We start from the raw sequence: 24271 nt of genomic DNA on the forward strand, positions 1-24271 counted from the left end.
CCTCAGAATTTCTAGCTGCCCGCCGCGAGCTGGGTGGGGTGGATAAGAAGCGTATGTTGGTCACTCAAGATGGCCACTTCCACACGCCTGAGAGCCCACGGGCTGCCTGTCACCAGGCCCTAAATAAATAAGCCGGGGCGGCGGGAAAGACCCTCGCCCAAAAGCCTTAGCACAAAACCTCGGCGATTCCCGCCGCCACCACCGGGGGGCGCGACCTGGCGGAGAAGCAGCGCAGCCAACGGTCGGGAGGGAGGTGCCATTTCACAGCACAGGGGACCCGTGCCATAAAGCCCTGGTCGCTCTGCCTCTCCCACCGCGAAGACTCAGGATATTCACGTTTCCACGTACTCCCCTGCCTATATACACACAGCTTCCTAAGATGGCTAACTACGCGAGTGCCTCCGCTCCCTCGCCTCCCCCCGCCTCGCACAGTGGTTCAGCCCGGGCTCCGCTCGGCGCACCCGCCTTCCCCGGCCGCCCCCCGCGCGTGTGGTGCATTGGCGCGCGGCGCCGAGGGGCGGGGCCCGGGGCGGGCGCGCGCGGGCGCCGCGCTATAAATACTGGGCCGCGCTGGCCGTCGCCTCGTTTGCTCCGCGCCGGCCGACAGCCCCCGGTGGAACGCCGTCGCTGCCTCGCTGCCGCTCGCTTGCCTCAGCGCCGCCGCCTTCGCTCTCCGCCACCGTCGCCAACATGAACGGGCAGCTCAACGGCTTCCACGAGGCGTTCATTGAGGAGGGCACGTTCCTGTTCACCTCCGAGTCTGTGGGGGAAGGCCACCCAGGTGAGGGGCCTGGGCCCGCAGCCGAGGGCGGGAGGGGCGGGGCCGGGGCCGCACGCAGGCCCGCCGGCCGGCCCCGCTGGTCAGCGTTGCCCGCGCGGCTCGCCCCTGGCCGCCGGGCGGCGGGGGCAGAACGGCGGCTGCGCGTTTTTCCTCGTGGCGCTGCCGGTGCCGAGCGCGTGGCCGCCCCTCCCCTCCCCCCGCCCATCCGGCCGCGCGCTCCGGCATGCGGAAGATTCCAGAAAACGTGCAGGGCGGGGGCCGCGGCCGCTCGTGGGCTGGCCCCGGGCGGGCATTCTTGTCTCCTCTCGGCGCTGCGGCCCGAAAGCCCTCGAGTGGGCGACCCGCCCCGCAGGCTCGCGGCCGGCCGCGGGAGCGCGCGCCCCGCATTGCAGCGGCGACCACGTGGCCGCCGCCGCCGCGTGTGGCGGCGCCCGGGGCCGCTCGCGCGCGGGGCCTGGGGCTGGGGGCGCGGGCTCGGTGCCCCCCCACGCCCGCGAGAGGACGGCCGTGCCCTTAGGCGGCAGCGGCCTTGGCGTCAAGGTGACAGTCTCCGACTAAATATAGCGCGCCGTGGAGGCGGCAGCCCTTATTTGGGCGCGGTGGGGAGGCTGAATGAAGCGGGAGCTGCCATTGCGTGGGGTTTCCTTTTAAAGGCTTTGGGGCCGACCGCCGGGCGAGGTCCTCCTCCACGTTCCTTTCTCGGGGCTTTGTCCACTGCGCCGCCATGATTGGGGCCACTTTGCACGTGAGCGAGGGAAGCGCCCCTAGGAAGTGTCGCTCTCTAATACAGATAATGACTGTGTTGCTGCCCTTAAAGTGACCACGATAACGTGGTGTCTAGTCTGATGGCGTAAGGATCTGTTTCTCTCCAGGCGCCAGTGCTGCGCTGAGAGCCCACAGGCCAGCGAGTGGCAGGAGAGGACAGACGCGAGCCGGTGATCCGTGATGGAGGCCGGCTGTTCCGGCTGCGGCTTTTTTGTTTCTGTTGACCCAGCTTTTACAAGTTACAGGCTTTTCAAAACAGTTTGTTCATAAGTCTTGATTTTGGTCACCATTTCCACTAACAGATGAAGGATTCAGAATACATTTGGGCATGTTGAGTTTTTCCTGGAGAGCTCTAACAGAACCAAATAAGTGCTTACTCCCATTGTTCATAAAGTTAATGTTTCCTGTCAGTTGTTTAGTTCTAATTCTGTTGCCCAAATTGGTGATCCTTAAATTATGGTAACAGCTTGAGACAGGTGGTCTTAGTTATCCTAGGCCCCAGGTGTGCAGGGGTTAAGAGGTGCTCTTGAATGTTATAAAGGGAAATGTTTCTTTAAAGATACCACTGTTTTCTACTTTAACCTGATTAATTGGTTACAGGTCAACGGCGAAAATTGCTTTGCTTATGAGCTTAATTTTTCAAAACATTTGAAATATTTTTGAGATGGGACTGGAGTCAGTTGGATATAAATGTATCATAAGGGAGTAAGATGTGTTAAATATGCAGTGTTTTGCTGGATTATCTGAATTGGTGAGCTTGCACAACTATCTTAAGACTGTGGTGTCAAGTTTTCAAGTAATAGGCAGCACTGTCTCCAACACTTATTCAAGCAAATGGGTTCTGCTAAAGCAGTGCTGAAGAGCTCGGAAGGGACATGACCTATTTAACAAACTTAAAATGAGTCGAGGATTTGTTTTTTCCAGATAAAATCTGTGACCAGATCAGTGATGCTGTCCTTGATGCCCACCTCCAGCAGGACCCTGATGCCAAAGTGGCATGCGGTAGGTTTGGAATATGTGCTTGCATGTCAACTGAAGAAAAGTAACCTCAGGAAAAATATGTTTGAGTGTGAGCCTTTCTCTTCTTAGAAACTGTTGCTAAAACTGGCATGATCCTTCTTGCTGGAGAGATCACATCCAGAGCTGCTGTGGACTACCAGAAAGTGGTTCGTGAGGCCATTAAACACATTGGATATGATGATTCTTCCAAAGGTACATTTTAATGATTTCGTCTTTCTGAGCTTGTTTTTTGATACTGCTAGTGAAAGTTGAAGACTATTTAGCAGAGTGTTTGATAATCCTGAGTTTTACTATTTTGTTCCAGCTATATTGAATTCTCTAAAAAGTGTGATGTTGTAGGTGTGTATATATATATATAGTGTCCCCCTTACCTTTCATCCATTACAAGTGTTCACCCTCCACCTGTGAGCGCCTGGAATCTGTCAGTACAGAACTCTAGCTTTTTTTTTTTCTTTTTTTTTTTTTTAAGATTTGAAAGAATTAGAGTGAGAGGTCTTCCATCCTCTAGTTCACTCCCCAAATGACCACAATGGCCAGAGCTGAGCTGATCTGATTAGGCGCTCCTTCCGGGTCTCCCCCGTGGGTGCAGAGGCCATAGCAGAGAGCCAGATTGGAAGTGGAGCAGCTGGGACTCAAACCAGCGCTCATATGGGATGCTGGCACTGCAGGCCAGAGCTTTAACAGTGCTGGCCTCCAAATTTTCAGAATTACTGCTCTTGTGCTTTGGAGATCTAAAAACTGTTTTGAGATGGGGTGTTTGGTACAATAGTTAAGATGCCTCTTGCATACATCATGAGTGCTTGGCTCTATTTCCAGCTGTGCTGCAATCCGGCTTCCTGCTGATTGCACCCTGAAAGCTGTGGTGATGGCGCGAGTTCTGGTCTCAGCTTCAGCTTGATCTAACCTTCCCTGTTGCAGGAATTTGGGGAGTGAATGAGCAATGGGAAATCTCTGCTTTTCAAATGTTTAAAAATTGGATTGAGTGACAGGAAGTAGCATAGGGCATGGATACAGTGGAAGAAGGGCTAATTAACATTTTTGTGCAGCCCAAGATTTGTTTTTCCTTAAAGGTTATGTTTATTTGAAAGGCAGAGCAATAGAGGTGTTCATCTGCTGGTTCACTTCCCAAATTCCCACGACAGCCAGGTCTGGGCCAGGAGCTCCATCCTGGTTTCCCACATGGCTGGCATGGGCCCAAAGTACTCATCATCTGCTGCCTTCCCAGGCGTATAAATGGAAAGCTGGACTGGATGCAGAATATAGCCAGGAGCCCAGTATAGGAAGGCAGCATTGCATGAAGTGGCTTTAACCCACTGCTGTGATGGCAACTCAGGATTTCATCACACTGTACAGCATACAATAAAAACTATTTCTGGAATTTTCTGTGTAACATTTTTAGGTGGTGGTTGGACATGGATAATGCAAAGTAGAAACTGCAGTTAAGATACTGCATCTTTTTTTTTTTCCAGTATTTAGGATTCTAAATAGAAGGTAGTACTATGACTTTTTTCCTAAACAAGCTTTTTGTTTATAGGATTTGACTATAAGACTTGTAATGTGCTGGTAGCCTTGGAACAACAGTCACCAGATATCGCTCAGGGTGTTCACCTTGACCGGAATGAGGAGGACATTGGTGCAGGAGACCAGGTAACTTGGTAGAGGTTGTTTGCATCTCCACTAATGTTAAATCCTGCAGCCTCGATCACATTAGTGATTTTCTCTTTTCAGGGTTTAATGTTTGGATATGCCACTGATGAAACGGAGGAGTGTATGCCTTTAACCATTGTCTTAGCACATAAGCTCAATGCCAAACTGGCTGAACTGCGCCGCAATGGCACTTTGCCTTGGTTACGCCCAGATTCTAAAACTCAAGTAAGTGATCATAAAGCTAAACTCATATTATATTGGTAAAGGAAATCCATAAAGGTGTTGAATAGCTAATAGCTAATTGGAAAATAGCACTTGTCTTAATTCTCACTTAAGTAGAGAACCAAGAACAAAGCTATTGTGCTGTGCACTGGGGTTCTGATGAACTGTGTTGCTTTTAAGGTGACCGTGCAGTATATGCAGGATCGAGGTGCTGTGCTTCCCATCAGAGTCCACACGATAGTTATATCTGTTCAGCATGATGAAGAAGTTTGTCTTGATGAGATGAGGGATGCCCTAAAGGAGAAAGTCATCAAAGCTGTTGTACCTGCAAAATATCTTGACGAGGACACTATCTACCACCTGCAGCCAAGTGGCAGATTTGTTATTGGCGGGCCTCAGGTAATGTCAATTCATTGTTTTGGATCTTGGGTTATGTAATAAACTTCTGGGTGCCTCCACCTTTTGTCTAGGCTTTCTCAGGCCTACGTGTGCATCTTCTGAGGATACTTGCTTGGGTTATAGAGGTGTCTTCAATCTAGAACCACCTACTAGAAAGAAGTGGGCATAAAGTGACTTTAAATCCTGTCATTTCAGGGTGATGCAGGATTGACTGGCCGGAAAATCATTGTGGATACTTACGGTGGTTGGGGAGCTCATGGAGGAGGTGCCTTTTCAGGAAAGGATTATACCAAGGTGGACCGCTCAGCTGCTTACGCTGCTCGTTGGGTGGCAAAATCCCTTGTTAAAGGAGGTCTGTGCAGGAGGGTTCTTGTTCAGGTATATACTCTTTCATTATATGTAATTGGAGTGATTCAGACTCATAGGTGGGGAGGGTCTTATAATATTTAACCTGCTTGTCTCTTGTTATGCCAGAATACAAGTGTGTGGTCTTCTAATCACTGACTCTTATGACATTTGAATCCCTTTAGGTCTCTTATGCTATTGGAGTTTCTCATCCATTGTCTATCTCCATTTTCCATTATGGTACCTCTCAGAAGAGTGAGAGAGAGCTATTAGAGATTGTGAAGAAGAATTTTGATCTGCGCCCTGGGGTCATTGTCAGGTAAAGATGGTAAAGCCTATTGTTAGTGAAAAACATTGAGGCTGTGTCAGTATGCACACACATGCATACACTACTAAAATATAAGGATGTAAAAGTATGAAAAGGTGCTCAACTGAGGAAACACATTCCTAGAACAAGTTGATGTTTTAAACTGTCTTCAGGAGATGGCCGAGTTACTTGAGGAATCTAAAACTAGTGTTCAGTGGTTTAGACTAACCACCTCAGAAAATCTTCCACATTTGATATTAGATTTTGTACTCATCTAAGGGTGTTCACATTGAGAACTTGATAAGTGGGATGTTTAGGGCTGTTAAAATATAGTGGACAGTGAGATCTTGGTAAGTATTCCGTGATTACAGATGAGCTTCTGACAACTTGGAATTTTTCAGAATAATGACAAAAGTTTTCATATCTGTTGAGCCAGGGATGGAAAAACAAGAACTGTAGTTACTAATAAGGACTGTGCAAGGAGTTTGGACACGAGGGAAGTAACACTTTTGCCGCAAACTTTTTTCCTAGCATACCCCAGAGAACTGAACTCATTTGCCAGAGCTCTTGAAAATGAGTCTTGCTGATTGTTTTGCTTTACTTTAATTCATTGCTACATATTAAGTTACGGACTTGTATATTCCAGGGATCTGGATCTGAAGAAGCCAATTTATCAGAGGACTGCAGCCTATGGCCACTTTGGTAGGGACAGCTTCCCATGGGAAGTGCCCAAAAAGCTTAAATACTGAAAGTGTTAGCCTTTTTTCCCCAGACTTGTTGGCGTAGGTTACAGAGAAGCCTTCAAGCTCTGAGGGAAAGGGCCCTTCTTCCTAAATTTTCCTGTCCTCTTTCAGCTCCTGATCAGTTGCAGTCACTCTATAGTCAATGACATGAATTTTAGCCTTTGTTGGGACTGTAAGTTGGGCTTGCTATTCTGTCCCTAGGTGTTTTGTTCACCATTATAATGAATTTAGTGAGCATAGGTGATCCATGTAACTGCCTAGAAACAACACTGTAGTAAATAATGCTTTGAAATTGAACCTTTGTGCCCCATCACCCAACCTTCCGAAGTCCTAATTGCATTGACTTCCCCACCAGATGCTGAAAATGTCCTTGTAATGTGCACGTAAAGTATTTGTAGTTCCACTCTAGCTTCTGTCTGGCAATGCCACAACCCTGTCAGCATGAATTTGTAATGTCTTGAGCTCTATTATGAATGTGAAGCCCTCCCTTATCCTCCCTGTAACGCAGTCCGTCTCTAATTATGTAGCTCTTTGTCAGGGAGTGTTCCCTATCCAATCAATCTTGCATGTAACGCAAGTTCCAGTTGGAGCTCTAGCCTGACATAAGAAAAGGCAGTTACCATTAAACCATCTCCCTGGTGCTCATGCTCTAATGGCCACCTCTAACAGCACCAAATTAAATCTCTCCACTTTCAGCTGTCTTTTGGAGGACGTACGTACGTAATAAGGTTTTTATTTAGTACACCAATCCTATGCATGGTTTCAGCACTAGCCAAACCTCACCAACTCCTAGCTCTAGCAGACAGGCACTTGGCACCCTTGTGACGTCATACAGAGAAGTCACAGGGCAGTACCCGAGGGTCTGTAGGTTGCACACTTTGGTACCAGATAACTTTTTTTTTCTTTATAAGAAAGACCGAGTACTCCACACTGCACAATAACTCCTCCCAGGGTTTTAACTTTGTTTTATTTTCAAAACCAGGTCCAATGAGCTTTCTGAACAGCTGGTGTGGCTACAGAGAAACCAGCTTCCTTCAGAGAGCAGTGCTTTTGGCGGGGAGGAGGCAATCCCTTCATACTTGAACATTTTCTAATTGCTTATTTATTGTATTCTGGGGGATGGCGTAAGTACAGAGAAGCCATCTCCTCAGATGGCAGCTTTTAAAAGATTTTTCTTTCTCTCTCAACACCATGATTCCTTTAACAACATGTTTCCAGCATTCCCAGGTAGGCCAAGGTGTCCTACAGAAAAACCTTGGGTTAGACCTACAGGGGGTCTGGCTGGTGTTAGCGGAAGGGAGGGCAGAGCTGGTGCGGCTGGCCATGGAGAAAGCGGACTTGGCTGGTGTGGTACAGAGAAGCCAGCTTGTTTACATGCTTCATCCATGACTGCTTGCCCTAAGCAGAAAGTGCCTTTCAGGATCTATTTTTGGAGGTTTATTACGTATGTCTGGTTCTCAATTCCAACAGTTTAATGAAGATCTAAATAAAATGCTAGGTTCTACCTTAACTGTGTCCATTGTTTTTTTAAAGTATTTTGGTATAAATGTGAGCTGAAAACAATGTATTCGTGTCACCTTTTACCTGGAACAATTGTAACCCTACCCATATTTCAGAAAATCACCTCAATCCTTGGATGTGCTGTGCAAGCAATTAGGTTTACAGTCCTGTCCCAGGTACCCCCCTGAGGGCCGCGTATGTTCACTTTGCAGACTATGGGTGTTTAAAAAACAGGCGGCTGTAATCAGGGATCCAGGTGTTAAAGCAGCCTGGCTGAGAAACTTTTCTTACTGATAAAATCAACATGTCTAATTTTCTGTTGACCTCATCCCACCTGAACATTTTTCTTGACAAAGGTAGCATACTTACATGTTAAAGTGCCATTGTAATTGTTCCAAGGTGAAGACCCATTTTTCCCTAACAAGTCTGCAAGGGGTTAGAACAAGGAAATAAAAACCAGTGCTCCATGTTTATGGCTGGACTACCCTGAATGCTCCCAGTGTCTGAAAACCAGTAGTCTCCTACTCCACCTACTGCAAAGTGATCAGTCCCTAACTGAAAGAACCCAGGTTAATGAAGGTGAAAACATTGACAAGGTAGGTACACTGCAGGTGGGTGTAGGGAGAATGGGAGGGTAAATGAGAGGCAGGTCTGAGTTGGGGATAGGTATACTCAGTCCACTACTAACAAGGCTTGGGACCACTGTCCAAAGAGGTGGGAAAAGGGATCAGTGGAAGAAAGAGGTTACTGACAGTGCCTATTTATTGTCAGGCTGTGCTGGGGGAGGGACCCTTATTTTATTCTGCATTCTTGTTTTGCAAGCTCAGTACTAAGGAGGTTCCCAAGTCACCCCTGCAAATCCAGATGTACTAAAAGGTCTGTTCCCTGGTCTCTTACCATGTTAATCACTTTGTCACCTGCTCATTAAAGGCTAGAATAATGCCAAATGCCACTAGCAGTAGCTAATGTTTCTTAACAGTGCTATTCATTACTACTAGTAAAAAGCTTAGATAATATGAAAAATTCCTTACTAACATCTGACCAAATTATTTTACCTTTTTCTCTCAGTTCCTACAATTAAAATAGGGCTAATGACTAATAAGAATTAAAGGTAATAGTGCCTAGCACATTTGGGAACACTTGGCTAAATCTTTCCCCCAAAGAGCCAGTCACTTTAAACCTCTTACTTCTTTATCCTAAGAAGCTATTTTCATTTGTAATCTCTTGGCCCTTCAACCTTAAGATTTATTTGAAAGGTAGAGTGACAGAGGGAGAGGTAGAGAGATCTTCCATCCGCTGGTTCACTCAAAATGGCTGCAACAGCTGGACCAAAGCCCTGGGAATCCCATCTGAGTCGCTGCAGGAACCCAGGTACTTGAGCCATCTTCCCTTGCCTTCCGGCACACTTGTAGGTAGCTGGATCAGAAGTACAATAGCCAGGAGCTCCAATTTGGTGCTGGTGTCAAAGGTGGCAACTTGTTCTTTTCCTCGACTCCTGTAGGCTGCCATTTAATTTAAAAGACCTTTGGACAAGGGGGAAATCTGAGTTCTCAACCGTCTATTGCATAGGTAGATGTGTAACTACCTGGCCTCCCTAGAACTCTGAGTGGACAGGATCGGCATCTGGCTCAGGAGGATCAGAATTTGAAGGACCCATGTTTGTGGAGTCTCCAACCGGCTCAAAGGGTCGCAGGTTTGCATAAGTCACCTCTTGGGCAAGTTGCTCCAGTGAAGGGCGGCCTATAGCCAGATTTCGAAGTGAAATACAAGTCATGAGGAAGCTGAAAAACAGGAAAACGGTCACTAGTTTAAACTCCGATTTAACTAATTCCAGCCAAAGCCCTTAGCTGGGTGTTCGCTCCTCTCACCCAGGCACGTAGGGGATCTCCCTAGTGATCGGTCACCTCCCAGCTGGAGGGGCCTGGAGAAGGGCTGAGGCAGAACAAAACAGGCCATTGGGCCGCTTAATCTACCAGTAATTGGGGAAAACGGAAGGGAAAGAGTACTAGAGCCAGACTGTTCTGGAAAAGGGTCTTCCAGTGCTACCATCATTGGAGAAAAGCTACATGGCTACAAACATCTCAGCAATGACAAGGTGCCACCAAAACCTACCTGCGGCGAAAGATATAGAGCTTCCGCAGGAAGAAGCGGAGGAGTCGCTCGTGGAAAGGGGCATTTCGCCGGCGTTCGAGCTCCTGGAGCCTTTGCTGGCGTCTAAGAAAGGTCTGAACCAGAGGTGTTGGCTCGGGGCCGCCCTTAACTTCCCCTTCCAACAGAGGCTGCAGCTCCGGAGGCAGAGGCCCTGGTTCTGTCCGGAAGACAACAAAAAGAGGAATCACTGAGATGGATCAGTCTGGCCTTGGAACTCCCCTTCTACCAGCTAGACGCTTCAATTACATTGTCTAATGTCTAGGTCTTCATTCATAACCCTGACTTCTTGAAACCAGAGGCTGTGTCAGCCCAGATCTTCATACTATACTCACCACTTCCATTCTCTACCTTCTCCTTTAACTCTTGCAAATGTGCCAGGTCTTTCTCCAGCGCGAGCTCTGTAGTGTTGACATAGACGTACATGTAGCAGGAAGGACTAGACGACACGGTGTACACCTTATGGTACTCACCAGCAGGCAACTGACGGGGAAGAAATGGACGTATTTCACTGACCTTTAAATCCTGAACGAGGGGCAGGCATTTGGCACAGTGGTTAAGACAGTGCTTGTAACACTCGCATAGCATACTGGAGTGCCTGGGTTCTAGTACCAGCTCTGCTCTTGATTCTAGCTTCTTGCTAACACACATCCTGGGAGGCAGCAGGCGATGGCTCAAGGAGTTGGGTCCCTGCCCTCCAGATGGGAGACCCAGAGTGAGTTCCAAAGCCTGGCCATGTCCTTGCCATTGTGGGCATTTGGGGAACCAGAAGCGAGATCTGATTTTCTACCTTTCAAACAAAATAAGCACATTTTTAAAAAAAGGAATCCTGGATAAGTCTATTCACAGGCCCTTGTAGCTCACACCCCCACTGCATTACCACCACAGGAAAGCATCTGACATCTATAGCAAACAAACTCTTTTCAGCACAGCTTTCTGCCATTAATCCCAGTCAGATACCTGCATTTTTTCTCCCTCCCGAAGAGTCCAATTCTTCTGTTCTGCCACCAGCTCCACAGTCACCTCCCCCTGCAGCAGCTGGATGCTGGTGTTGCCCAGGTCTTCACTCACAAAATTCTCCAGGTGCAGTCCTGCCGGGGCACACAGTTACCATCAGCCGCAGCAGTGAACTCACTCCCAGTCAGAACAGAGCTGCCACACCATCACCATCACCATCAGCACCCCCAGCTTTCACAGCCCTTCTTCCTACCATAAACGCTCCTCCCTCTCTACCACATGCACCATCTCTGGCCAAGAGAGCCGGAAGGGACGGAAGACAGCTAAGCTGCTTCTGCCTCTCCTCCATACCAGGGAAATCCGCAATGAAGACCACCTCGGTGTGGTTGTCCAGGCTACTCTTGATTTCCTGTAATTTGGTCCTCCAGGGGGACAGGTCCATCAAGAGCGGCTGCAACCAAGGTGTGCGCTGGAAGGGGGACCAAACAGCCTGCACGATGTCCACACGAGGATCAAAAAGCCTTGGGAAAGAAAACCAAGTGCTCAGGAGGCCACAGCCACCTACCCGGCAGAACTGCTAGGCCTGTTGCTTCTACTGCTGTTCCCAGGCAGAGGGAATAGAGTTTCCAGATAGAAGAAACAGCTTTATGTCAGCTTGTCTATGGCAGAGAGAGGGAAGAGAGTCTGCAGCACTGGGAAAAATGGGCGTTAGTGGCCAAGAGAAGGCACTGTGCTCACAGCATGGAAAAGTCCTCTCCCTTTTCTCCGGGATGGTGGTGCCCCCTGCTGGAAGCAACCAGTTATACCCACAACTAGATCAACCAGAACATGCACTAAAGAGAGAACCTTTTAAAACCAAACCCAGGAAACACAAGAGCTATACTCCATTTTTCTCCATTCTCTGCTCCCATGGCCCACCTCTGTTGGAAGCGGTCATTGATGGAGACCCAAATATCAAAGTAGATCTGGGGCTCAGTGACATTGTACTTGGGAAGCAGGCGGCTCAGGCAAGTGGCATACTGCTTCAGCATGTCTGCGTGATCCTTCCATCGCCGGCTCTGTGTGAACACCTGCCCCAAACCCCTACGTTAGTCCAACCTCATCACTTCCGGTCACACAGGTCCCACACAACAGCACAGAGTCCTGCCTGCTGCCCGTTTTGGACAGAAAAACAAAAAAACACTCATCTTTAGGGATGAATTTTTCATTGCTGGGCTAGTGGAACCTAACATTTCCTAAACCTAATCACAATTCAAGCAAGGGACAGTCACTGCCCTAATTGAGCCCACGTTAAAGAAGGTTTAGGGGCCGGTGCTGTGGCGTAGTGGATAAAACTGCTGCCTGCAGTGCCGCCATCCCTTATGGGCACTGGTTCGAGTCCCGGCTGCTCCACTTCTGATCCAGCTCCCTGCTATGGCCTGGGAAAGCAGCGGAAAATGGCCCAAGTCCTTGGGACCCTGCACCTGTGTGGGAGACCCAGAGGAAGTTCCTGGATTCGGATCGGCACTGCTCTGGCCGTTGTGGCCTTCTGGGGAGTGAACCAGCAGATGGAAGACCTCTCTCTCTCTCTGCCTCTGTAACTCTACCTTTCAAATAAATAAATCTTTAAAAAAAAAAGAAAGAAAGAGGTTAAAGGCCAGCATTGTGGCTCAGCCTGGGACGCTGGCATCTCATATGGCTGCTAGTTCGAGTTCTGCCTACATTACTTCTGATCCAGCTCTCTGCTAATGCACGGGGGAAAGTAGTGGAGGATGGCCCAAGTCCTCAGGCTCCTGCACCCATGTGGGAGACCCGAATGAAGCTCCTGGCTCCTGGCTTCAGCCTTGCCAAGCCCTCGCCATTGGAGTCATTTGAGAAATGACCCTTCCTTTCAAGTCAATAAATCTTAAAAACAAAAAGGTTTTTTTTTTTTCCCCAGGCAGAGTGGACAGTGAGACAGACAGAAAGGTCTTCCTTTTTTTGTTGGTTCACCCCACAATGGCCACTGCGGCCAGTGCGCTGCAGCTGGCATACCACGCCAATCTGAATCCAGGAGCCAGGTGCTTCCTCCGGGTCTCCAATGCGGGTACAGGAACAAGCACTTGGGCCATCCTCTACTGCACTCCCGGGCCACAGCAGAGAGCTGGACTGGAAGAGGAGCAACCGGGACAGAATCCAGCGGCCCGACCAGGACTAGAACCTGGTGTGCCGGCGCCACTAGGCGGAGGATTAGCCTATTGAGCCGTGGCGCCGGCCTAGTCTAGCTCTTAAGAGAGGGCAGAGAAGATTCAAATTTGTTTCACTTTAAGGTGTGTGTAGGACCAAACGAGACCCTGAGGCTCAAGGGGGTTAGGAGAACAGTCACCCGTCAGCACCAGATGTCTCACCCCAGGGTTAAGGTAGCCCAGCTCGCCCGTGCGGCCATCACGGTAGGTGATCTTCACGTGCTGGTGGGAGCGGGAGTGCACCATCATGTCCCAGGAGTAGCCGTACAGCCCATTTGTCCAGTTGTTATAGCCCTAGGCCGCAGTGCAGAGAATCAGCTCAATGCTTCCCATACAGACCCCTACGTCCACCAAGAAAGGGGTGCGAAACCAGCCCCATTCCTTCGCAACTGTTGTCACCATTGCCACTTTCCGTGCCCAGGCACTGCTACACACCCACAACCCTTACAAACCTGGGTGAGGAAGTGGGAATAGGGCAGGAACAGCTGCTCCAGGAGGTAAAGCAAGGTGAAGAGGGCTCCCAGCCGATGGCGCAGGCCTGCCTTCTGGCCACCTTTGGCCCGGCTCCTCTTGTACACACAAGAAGCACTGGGCTGAGGGGCAGCCTTGAGGGGCAGTAGATCTTGCAGCCTTTTGGGGCAGTGAGATACCAGCTTCCGGGGCCACTCCGGGGAGCAGAAGAGAGGGCTGCTGGCCAGCATGACATAGGGGAACATACCTAGGAAGGCAGGGAGAAAACACACATCTCCGTGCTAGTAAAGCTGAACCCCTCAGCCCTCTTCCCTCAAGCCTCTCGCGTGTTCTACTTAAAATGAAAGGAGTTCTGAACCACAGGACACACAGTCTCCCTCATCTAAAATGCCTTCTAAACCAGAAGTGTTTCAGACTGTCAAGTGTTTCAGATTTTAGACTATCTGTGTACACTTCACTGGTTAGCATCCTTAACTCAAAAATCCAACATTTGGGGCTGGCGTTGCGGTGCAGTGACCTAAGCTGCAGTGTGCAATGCCAGCATCCCATATCTGAGTGCTAGCTTGTATCACAGCTGCTTTGCTTCTGATCCAGTGCCAGGCTAATGTGCCTGGGAAAGCAGCAGAGGACAGCCCATGTACCTGGGCCCTTGCCACCCATGTGGGAGATCCAGATAGAATTCCAGGCTCCTAGCTTCTGCCTAGACAAGCCCCAGCTTTGGTAGCCATTTGGAGAGTGAATCTGAACAGAAGATCTTCTCTTTCAAATAAATGAATCAAGTCCAGTGTTGTGGCACAGCAGGTTAAGCTGCCATCTGCAGCACCAGTATCCCATATAGGTGCCAGTTTGAGTCCCAGCTGATCCACCTCCAGTCCAGCTCCTGGCTAATGTGCCTGCAAAGTAACCGAAGATGGCCCAAGTACTGGGGTCTCTGTCACCCACACGAGCCCTGGATGGAGTTCTAGGTCTCCAACTTTGGTCGGACCCAGCCCAGTGTGTTGTGGCCATTTGGTGAGTGAACCTATAGATGGAAGTCTTTCTGTCCCTCCCTCCCTCCCTCCAACTCTGCCTTTCAAATAAATCAATCTATCTTTAAAAAATATAAAATTTGAAATTCTCAGTTCAGAAAGGTTCAAAATTTCACATTAGGGTTGCTCAATCTGTACTTGTTTCTCTCAAAGATTCCTTACTCTACTGTATGCTGAGACCAGAGGCTGGCACTGTGAGACAGAAGGCTAAGCCTCCACCTGCAGTGGTTTGAGTCCCAGTTGCTCCACTTCCAATCCAGCTCCTTGCTGATATGCCTGGGAGAGCAGCAGAAGATGGCCCAAGTACTTGGGCCCTTGCACCTCCATGGGAGACCTGGAGGAAGCTCCTGGCTCCTGGCTTTGGATTGGCGCAGCCCTGGCCACTGTGGCCATTTGGGGAGTGAACCAGCAGATAGAAGACCTCTGTCTCTCCTTCTATCTCTGCCTTTCAAATCAATCAATCAATCAAGCAATCTTGTAAAAACCTCCATTTATTCCTGCTTCAGTGACCACACTGGACTCAGTCTAGCTCTTGTTCCCAACAGCATCTCCCCACTCCCAAACAATACCCCTGGCTAGTCCCTCCCTAGAGACTGGTGGTTCCTGTTTCCTGCCAGGCTACAGATACTGACCAATGCTGAAGAGCTGGGAATTCATGCAGTGGAAGTAGGACACGAAGACGAGGCCAATGGACCTTGAGACATCGAAGAAGAGCAGGAAACCAGCCAAGAGGTCAAGCAGCAGCCCACCCCAGTGCACCACCAGCAGGCTGGTCAGCTCCTCAGACAGCAACAATCTGCAGACATGAGCATTGGGGTCAGGCCCAGGCCACTGGTGAAGCCAGCAGTCACGGCACATTTGCATGTGACAAATGGGCCTCTGCTTCCCTCTTGATGCCAAAGGACATACCCCAGGGGGTGGCAGAACCAAGGTACCGAACCCACCCACACAGACTACGGTAGTTCTCCTGTACCTTTTACAGCTTCACACGCTTTAGGCATCCAATTTTTTTTTTTTTACTATTTATTCATTTTTTTTAAAGAGTTACACAGAGAGAAGGAGAGGCAGAGAGAGGGGTCTTCCATCCGATGATTCACTCCCTAAATGGCTACAACAGCCGCAGCTGCGCCGATCCAAAGCCAGGAGCTTTTTCTGGGTCTCCCATGTGTGTGCAGAGGCCCAAGGACCTGGGCCATCTTCCACTGCTTTCCCAGGCCACAGCATAGAGCTGGATCAGAAGCGGAGCAGGGCTGGCACTATGGCGCACTAGGTTAATCCTCCGCCTGCAGTGCCGGCATCCCATATGGGCGCCGGTTCTAGTCCTGGTTGCTCCTCTTCAGTCCAGCTCTCTGCTATGGCCTGGGAAAGCAGTGGAGGATGGCCCAAGTGCTTGAGCCCCTGCACCCGCATGGGAGACCAGGAAGAAGCATCTAGCTCCTGGCTTCCGATCGGTGCAGCTCCGGCCATTGCGGCCATTTGGGAAGTGAACCGACGGAAGGAAGACCTTTCTCTCCGTCTCTCTCACTGTCTGTAACTCTGCCTGTCAAATAAATAAATAAAATCTTTAAAAAGAAAAAAAAAAAAAAAAAAGTGGAGCAGCCGGGTTTCAAACTGGCGCCCACATGGGATGCCAGCACTTTAGGCCAGGGCGTTAACCCGCTGCGTCACAGTGCCAGTCCCGAGGCATCCATTTTTCAACATACCCTCTGTACTGAACAAGGCCAGGTCTCCTAGGATGAAATCTGAGGAGTGGTGAGGGCAGGCTCCTCAGAAAGGGAACAAGTAGGACAAAACTTTAAATGGTAGAAAGTTGGGGCAGGTGTTTAGCATAGTGGTTAACATGCCACTTGGGATACCCATACCCTATGTAAGAATGCCTCAGTTCAAATTCCGGCTCTGTTCCCAGTTCCAACTTCTTGCTAAAGTGCACTGTGGGAGGCAGCAGATGATGGCTCAAGTAGTTGGTTCCCTGCTACCCATGTGGGAGACCTGGATTGAATTCCTAGTTCTTGACTTTGGCCTAGCCCAGCACTGGCCACTGGAGATTTGAGGATTGAACCAAGAGATGGGAGCTCCCTCACTGCCTCTGGTTTTCACATTATAAAAAATTTTTAAAGGTGAATTCTTGGGGCCAGCATTGTGGTACACTAAGTTTATCCTCCATCTGTGGAGCTAGCATCCCGTATGGGCAATGGTTCTAGTCCCGGCTGCTCCACTTCTGATCCAGCTCTCTGCTATGGCCTGGAAAAGCAGTGGAAGAGGCCCAAGTTCTTGGATCTCTGCACCCACATGGGAGACCTGGAAGAAGCTCCTGGCTTTGGATAGGCTCAGGTCCAGCTGTTACAGCCATCTGGGGAGTGAATCAGTGGATGGAAGACCTCTCCCTCTCTCTCTGCCTCTCTATAACTGCCTTTCAAATAAATAAATAAATCTTTAAAAAAAAATAGAAATCAAAATGAAATACTGGAAATGAAGAATTCAACAGAACAAATAAAGAATGCAGTGGAAAGCCTTAACGACAGACTTGGTGAAGCAAAACAAAGAATATCCCAATTAGAAGACAAATATCTGGCCGGCGCCGCGGCTCAATAGGCTAATCCTCCGCCTGCAGCGCCAGCACCCCGGGGTTCTAGTCCTGGTCGGGGCGCTGGATTCTGTCCCAGTTGCCCCTCTTCCAGGCCAGCTCTCTGCTGTGGCCAGGGAGTGCAGTGGAGGATGGCCCAAGTCCTTGGGCCCTGCACCCACAGGGGAGACCAGGAAAAGCACCTGGCTCCTGCCTTCGGATCAGTGTGGTACGCTGGCCGCAGTGGCCATTGGGGGGGATGAACCAAAGGAAAAAGGAAGAACTTTCTCTCTGTCTTTCTCTCTCTCTCTCACTGTCCACTCTGCCTGTCAAAAAAAAATCTCTGAAAATTTTACAGTCAGACCAAAAAAGAAGAAATCAGAAAATTAAAAAGCACTGTTGGAGATCTATAGGATACTATCAAACGACCCAACATGCAGGTCTTAGGAGTTCCTAAAGACATGGAAACAAAGAATGAATTAGAAGGCCTCTTCAGTGAATTAAAGAAAACTTCCCAAATTTGGAGAAAGAAAGGGACATCTAAGTCCAGGAAGCAGATAGAACTCCTAGGAGTTCTCCTAACAGACACAACCCAGAAAGATCTTCACCATGACCCATTGTAGTCAAACTCTCCACAGTGAAACGTAAAAAGGTTCTAAAATGTGCACGAGAGAAAGGCCAGATTACTTTCAGAGATCTCCAATTAAACGCACAGCATACTTCTCATCAGAAACGCTACAGGTTAAGAGAGAATGGCGAGATATAGTCCAAGTCTTAAGAGAAAAAATTGTCAACCCAGAATACTGTACCCTGCAAAGCTCTCATTTATGAATGACGGTGAAATAAAGACCTTCCATAACAAACAGAATTGAAAGAATTTCTCACTACTTGTCCAGCTTTACAAAAGATGCTTAAGGATGTGCGACATACAGAAACACAGAAACAGGGTCATCATTACAAAAGAAGGTGAAGGGGCCGGCACTGTGGCGTAGTGGGTAAAGCCGCTGCCTGCAATGAACCATATGGGCATGGTTCAAGTCCTGGGTGCTCCACTTCCAATCCAGCTCTCTGCTATGGCCTGGAAAAGCAGAAGAAGGTGACCAAAGTCCTTGGGTCCCTGCACCTCCACGGGAGACCCAGAAGAAGCTCCTGGCTCCTGGCCTCAGATCAGTGAAGCTCTGGCCACTGTGGCCAACTGAGGAATGAATCAGTGAGGGAAGACCCCTCCCTCTCTCTGCTTCTCCTTCTCTGTGTTATCTCTTTCAAATAAATAAATAAATAAATCTTTAAAAAAGAAAGGAAGGAGGCCTGCGCCGCAGCTCAATAGGCTAATCCTCTGCCTTGCGGCACCAGCACACCGGGTTCTAGTCCTGGTCAGGGCACCGGATTCTGTCCCAGTTGCCCCTCTTCCAGGCCAGCTCTCTGCTATGGCCCAGGAAGGCAGTGGAGGATGGCCCAAATGCTTGAGCCCTGCACCCCATGGGAGACCAGGAGAAGCACCTGGCTCCTGCCATCGGATCAGCGTGGTGCGCCGGCCGCAGCACGCCAGCCGTGGCGGCCATTGGAGGGTGAACCAATGGCAAAGGAAGACCTTTCTCTCTGTCTCTCTTACTGCCCACTCTGCCTGTCAAAAATTTAAAAAAAAGAAAAAAGAAAGGAAGGAAGGAAGGACGGATGGATGGACAGATGGACAGGAGGAAAAAAGGAGAAGGCAAAAAATCTCCCAGTAAAAGTACAAAGGAAATTCAAAGTAAACAATAGGAATATTTACCGAAAAATGGCAGGGCAAAGTCGATACTTATTAATAGTCACCTTGAATGTTAATGGCCTCAACTCTGCAGTTAAAAGACACAGACTGGCTGAATGGACTGAAAAACAAAACCCATGTATTTGCTGCCTACAAGAAACACAGCTTACCAATAAAGACACATGCAGACTGAAAGGATGGAAAAAGATCTCCCAGGCTAGCAGAAACCAAAAAAGAGCTGGTGTAGCCATCCTAATATCAGACAAAATAGACTTTAACACAATAACTGTTAAAAGAGACAAAGAAGGGCACTATGTAATGACTAACAGATCAATTCAACAGGAAGGTGTGATTATTATAAACATATATGCACCTAATTACAGGGGACCTGGCTATTTAAAAGAAAGCGTAAGGGATCCAAAGGGAGACACAGACTCCAATACAAGGATAATGGGGGACTTCAACATCTTACTTTTAGCAATGGACAGATCAATCAGACAGGAAATCAGCGAGGAAACAATAGTTAATCGACATTATAGACCAATGGACTTAACAGATATCTATAGAACTTTCCATCCTGTAGTCACAGAACATATATTCTTCTCTCCAGGGCATGGAACTTTCTCTAGGATTGACCACATACTAGGCCATAAAGCAAGTCTCAGCAAATTCAAAAAAAATCAAAATCATACCATGCATCTTCTTGGAGCACAGCAGAATGAAGCTGGAAATCAACAACTCAGGAATCTCTAGAACATAGGCAAACACATGGAGACTGAACAACACGGTCCTGAATGAACAGTGGGTCATAGAAGAAATCAAAACGTTTCTGGAAACAAATGAAGATGATAATACAATGAATTAAAACTTATGGAATACAGCAAAAGCAGTGTTAAGAGGAAAATTTTTGGCAATTGGTGCCTACACATCAAGAAGTTGGAAATGCACCAAATAAATGAGCTATCAATGCATCTCAAGGACCTAGAAAAACAACAGCAAACCAAATCCAAAACTGGTAGAGAAAATAACTAAAATTAGGGAAGAAATCAACAAAATTGAAACAAAAAGAAATAATAATACAAAAGATCAGCAAAACAAAGAACTGGTGTTTTGAAAAAAATAAAGAAAATTGACACGCCATTGGCCCAACTAACCAAAAAAGGAGAGAGAAGACCCAAATTAACAAAATTAGAGATGAAAAAGGGAAAGTAACAAACAGACTCTAAAGAAATAAGAATCATCATCAGAAATTACTACAAAGAGCTGTATGCCAACTAACTTGGAAACCCAGAAGAAATGGACAGATTCCTGGACATATACAACCTACCTAAATTGAGCCATGAAGCCATAGAAAACCTATACAGACCAATAACCAAGATAGGAAGAGAATCAGTAAAAGCTCTCCCAACAAAGAAAAGCCCAGGACCAGATGGATTCACTGCTGAATTCTATGAGACATTCAAAGAACTAACTCCAATTCTTCTCAAGCTATTCAAAACAACTGAAAGGAAGAGAATCCTCCCAAATTCTTTCTATGAAGCCAGAATCACCTTTATTCCTAAATATGAAAAAGATACAACAGATGAAGAGAACTACAGACCAAGTTCCCAAATGAACACAAACACAAAAATCCTCAACAAAATATTAAGTAATTGAATCCAACAACACATCAGAATGATCATTCACTCAGATCAAGAGGAATTTATCCCTGGTATGCAGGGATGGTTCAATATTTCACAAATCAATGTGATACATCACATTAGCAAAATGAAGAATAAAAACCATGATTACCTCAATAGATCAGAGAAAGCATTTGATAAAATACAGCACCTTTTCATGATGAAAACTCAGCAAATTGGGTATACAAGGAACATTCTTCAACAAAAGGCAATTTATAAGAAACCCATGGCCAACGTCCTATTGAATAGGGTAAAGTTGGAAACATTCCCACTGAGATCCAGAACCAGACAAGGATGCCCACTCTCACCACTGCTCTTCAATATAGTCTGGAAGTTTTAGCTGGAGCCATTAGGCAGAAAGAAAGGAAGGAAAGAAAGAAAGAAAGGGATACAAATTGGGAAGGATGAAGAGATGGGACAAAGACAGCAGCCTCAGCCATTCTTGCTCACTGCCCAATAGATAGATAAACTTTGGGATGTATTCTTTGCCCTTGAATCTCATTTGGGTCTCACACTCTAGTGTCTTCATACCCCACCCCCCACGGCCACCTGAAAGACCAGTTCCAGGAATTCCCCTCTGCCTGCTGCCCCTTACCCCCACCCCCAGCCCTAGCCCTCCTAAAATATAAAAAGGCCCTGCCTCTGGGGTCCAGGCCTTCTGCCAAGTGTTCCATCAATGTGCACGCAGGCAGTTGGTCATCCACCTCTATGAATTTATTTTCTCTGCATAAATTCGGTCTGGCTGTAAATTCGTACACTGCCTCCTCTTTAGTCTGCACCTCTTTTTCTAAAATTTTGGTGCCCCGTGTGAGGAGGCACCAATCTGCAACTCTTTCCCTAACATTTATGGTGCCCTGTGTGAAGAGGGGAGTGAGGAACCAGCATCTTGCCCACACCAGCCGCTCCCTGCATTCTCTGGGTAAGAGCTGTGATGCCCGACCCTTCCTCCGAACTCTTCTCTATTCTGAACTCCTACCACTTTTTACTGCCTCTGCCCACCCCACCTTACCTTCTTGTTCCTACAGTCTCCTTTTTTTCTTCTAACCCGAGCAGCCCTGAGACATCTCTCCAAACATGTTTTTCCTCCTCCTTGTGCTTCTCATTTCCCAACGAATATACAGCCAGAACCCTTTGCCGGATCTCATCTCTGCACACAACACTGGATCTCATTCTCGACCCATCGGACTGGTGAGAGAGGCCTTCGTCACCTCAAGCGCACTGGGGCGATGCTCGTGACTGGTTCTTTCCCCTCATCATAGGGCTCGGGGTGTTTGGTCAGTTTCCCTGGCTTAGAACTGGGACTCTGGGATTTCTCCTCTCTCCTATTAGGAGGACTCAGAACTTCGGTTCTCGGGGTTATCATTTTTCAGGGGATGCCCTGTGAAAAGGACGCCCTTCCCTCAGGCTGTATTTTGCCTAATCCATAAGTTCCAAAATTTCTCGGATCTCACCCAACTCCCTCTGGCCTGCCTCTTAAAAAGCTTGCGTGGGGGCCAGTGCCTGCTGGTGGCTACGGATAAGAACAGTCATAAACAGGTTAATTATGAGGAGATCAGAGAGGTCACTCAGGAACCCCATGAAAACCCTGCTCTATTTATATCATGCCTTAGAGAAGCAATGAGAAAGTATACTAACACCGATCCCAATTCCCCAGAGGGATGACTGTATTTAAATTTCCACTTTACGTCCCAGTCAACTCTAGATATCCATCACAAACTGCAAAAATTACAAGATGGTCCGCAGACCCCCCAGACCTCATAGATGTGGCTTTTCATGTTTTTAACAATAGAGATGAAGAATTAAGAACTCAGAAGGAAATAAATAGAAAACTAAACTCTCGGAGGCTTGCCTCTGTAATTCACCAAGACCCCAATTGCCAGCTAAGTCCCACCATTCAGGGGCCCTGTTATTGATGTGGCAATGTTGGCATTGGGCCAAGGCCTGCTCCAACTCGAAGCCCACCTTTGTTAAAGGCTCTAGCCCTCCTGGAACCTGTATGAAGTGTGGCAATACCAGACAATGGGCCAGGAGCTGCCCAGCTGCCAACAAGAGCTGCTATTATTCACTGCAAAGGCCACCAGAAAGGTAAACAATACCTATATGAAGCTAACAACAAGGCTGATCTGACAGCTAAGGCAGCGGCTCGTGGGGAGGCGATCCCTTCTTTTCTCTTTAAATTAGCTCCTGTGTATTCAGACCTAGAAATCTCTCAGTTCTAACAACAAGGGGCATCTAGAAAGGATTCATGGTGGTTTCTAGATGAAAAACTAATACTCCCTTCTTCTCCCCAAGCAACCTTTCTAAAAAACCTCCATTCTCTCAATCCTTCAAACTCAAATTCTCTTCTTCACTTCCTGAGATCACATATACATCTAACTCCTGCCATAAGAGAAACTCTGTATAACATATCTTGGACATGTAACATCTGTCTAACTTCTAACCCTAAATCTAATATCAGGCCACCCCCACTCCCCACTCCCCAGGCCCATGGATCACTCCCAGGAGAGGACTGGTAGATTGACTTCACCCACCTCTCTCAGGCTGTGTGCTAACAAGAGCTACACACAAGGTAACTCTGCCTCATTTTGGCCATCGTTTCCACTGTGGGCAATCTCCCTTTTGTCCTCATAATCATAGGGCTCCTATTTCTGCCATGTATAATTAACTTATTCCAAACATTCTTGCAGGAATGAATAACTGTATATCTCAAGTCATCTCGTAACTGCAGCAAAAGATTGCTCGTTGAGGGTGGGAGGGCAGGAATGGGGGTAGAACCACTATATTCCTAAAAGCTGTACATATGAAATTTGCATTCATTAAATAGAAACCTTCTTTAAAAGAAAAAAAAAAAAAAAACTCTACTGCTCGTCTTCTTCAATCAATCCGATCTCGAGTAGAGACTCCTGGTTCCATGTCTATGCCCCATATCAGCAGGTAGTAGCCAGAGAGAAATCGGTGCCCCTTCTCCTTATCTATACTCCGAGTCTGCTTTGATGGAACAGACATAAATCTCAGCCATTCTTTTTCACTGCCCCAAAGAAAGATAAACACTGGAACATATTCCTTGCCCTTGAATCTCAATTGGGTCTCACACCCTATCGCCTTCATACCACTCCCCACGCCAATTGAAAGACAAGTTCTAGGAATTCCCCTCTGCCTGCTGCCTCCTAGCCCCATCCCCAGCCCTAGCCCTCCTAAAATATAAAAAGGCCTGGCCCCTGGGGGTCAGGGCCCTCTGCCATGTGTTCCATCAATGTACACATATGCAGGTGGTCACCCACCTCTACGAGTTTATTTTCTCTGAATAAATTCGGTCTGGCTGTAAATTCGTACACTGCCTCCTCTCTATTCTGCGACTCTTTTCCTAACATTTGGGTGCCCCGTGTGAGGAAGCACAAATCTGCAACTCTTCCTAACAGAAAGTCAAACTGTCCTTATTTGCAGATGACATGATCCTATACATAGGGGATCCATAAGACTCTACTAAGAGACTACTAGAACTCATCAAAGAGTTTGGCAAAGTAGCAGGATATAAAATCAATACACAAAAATCAACAGCCTTTGTATAGACAGACAATGCCACAGCTGAGAAAGAACTTCTAAGATCAAACCCATTCACAATAGCTAACCCCCTCAAAATCAAATAATTTGGAATAAATTTAACCAAAGATGTCAAATATCTCTATGATGAGAATCACAAAATATTGAAGAAAAGAAAAGGAAAACACACAAAAAAAAGGAAAAA

At 47.7% G+C, this 24271-nt stretch overlaps 2 protein-coding genes and 1 pseudogene across 2 annotated transcripts in view; 1 reads left to right on the forward strand and 2 right to left on the reverse strand.

Moving 5' to 3' along the window:
* LOC133772382 (alpha-galactosidase A-like) overlaps positions 1–692 on the reverse strand; it is a 49657-nt pseudogene extending 48965 nt beyond the window's left edge.
* Positions 601–7727, forward strand: MAT2A (methionine adenosyltransferase 2A). Its single transcript, XM_062209767.1, has 9 exons — positions 601–781; positions 2471–2548; positions 2636–2758; positions 4101–4213; positions 4295–4438; positions 4616–4834; positions 5030–5212; positions 5365–5498; positions 6133–7727. The coding sequence occupies exons 1-9, from the start codon at positions 691–693 to the stop codon at positions 6233–6235; spliced, it is 1188 nt and encodes a 395-aa protein (XP_062065751.1). The 5' UTR covers positions 601–690; the 3' UTR covers positions 6236–7727.
* Positions 6643–24271, reverse strand: part of GGCX (gamma-glutamyl carboxylase) — a 36892-nt gene continuing 19263 nt past the window's right edge. Inside the window, exons 7-15 of the mRNA XM_062209766.1 lie at positions 15170–15333; positions 13491–13756; positions 13201–13332; positions 11753–11904; positions 11186–11355; positions 10838–10968; positions 10213–10360; positions 9842–10037; positions 6643–9510 (exon numbers count right to left, since the gene is read on the reverse strand). Coding sequence (XP_062065750.1) covers positions 9324–9510; positions 9842–10037; positions 10213–10360; positions 10838–10968; positions 11186–11355; positions 11753–11904; positions 13201–13332; positions 13491–13756; positions 15170–15333 — 1546 coding nt within the window. The 3' untranslated portion in view covers positions 6643–9323. The remainder of the gene's footprint in view (positions 9511–9841; positions 10038–10212; positions 10361–10837; positions 10969–11185; positions 11356–11752; positions 11905–13200; positions 13333–13490; positions 13757–15169; positions 15334–24271) is intronic.

Source organism: Lepus europaeus, chromosome 13, assembly GCF_033115175.1.
Source record: "Lepus europaeus isolate LE1 chromosome 13, mLepTim1.pri, whole genome shotgun sequence".
Taxonomy (NCBI): domain Eukaryota; kingdom Metazoa; phylum Chordata; class Mammalia; order Lagomorpha; family Leporidae; genus Lepus; species Lepus europaeus.

Coding starts and splice junctions, on each gene's coding strand:
- MAT2A (XM_062209767.1), top strand. CDS start 691: ATGAACGGGCAGCTCAACGGCTTCCACGAGGCGTTCATTGAGGAGGGC. Junction 2,759..4,100: donor ATATGATGATTCTTCCAAAG/GTACATTTTAAT, acceptor TTTTGTTTATAG/GATTTGACTATAAGACTTGT. Junction 5,213..5,364: donor GCAGGAGGGTTCTTGTTCAG/GTATATACTCTT, acceptor GAATCCCTTTAG/GTCTCTTATGCTATTGGAGT.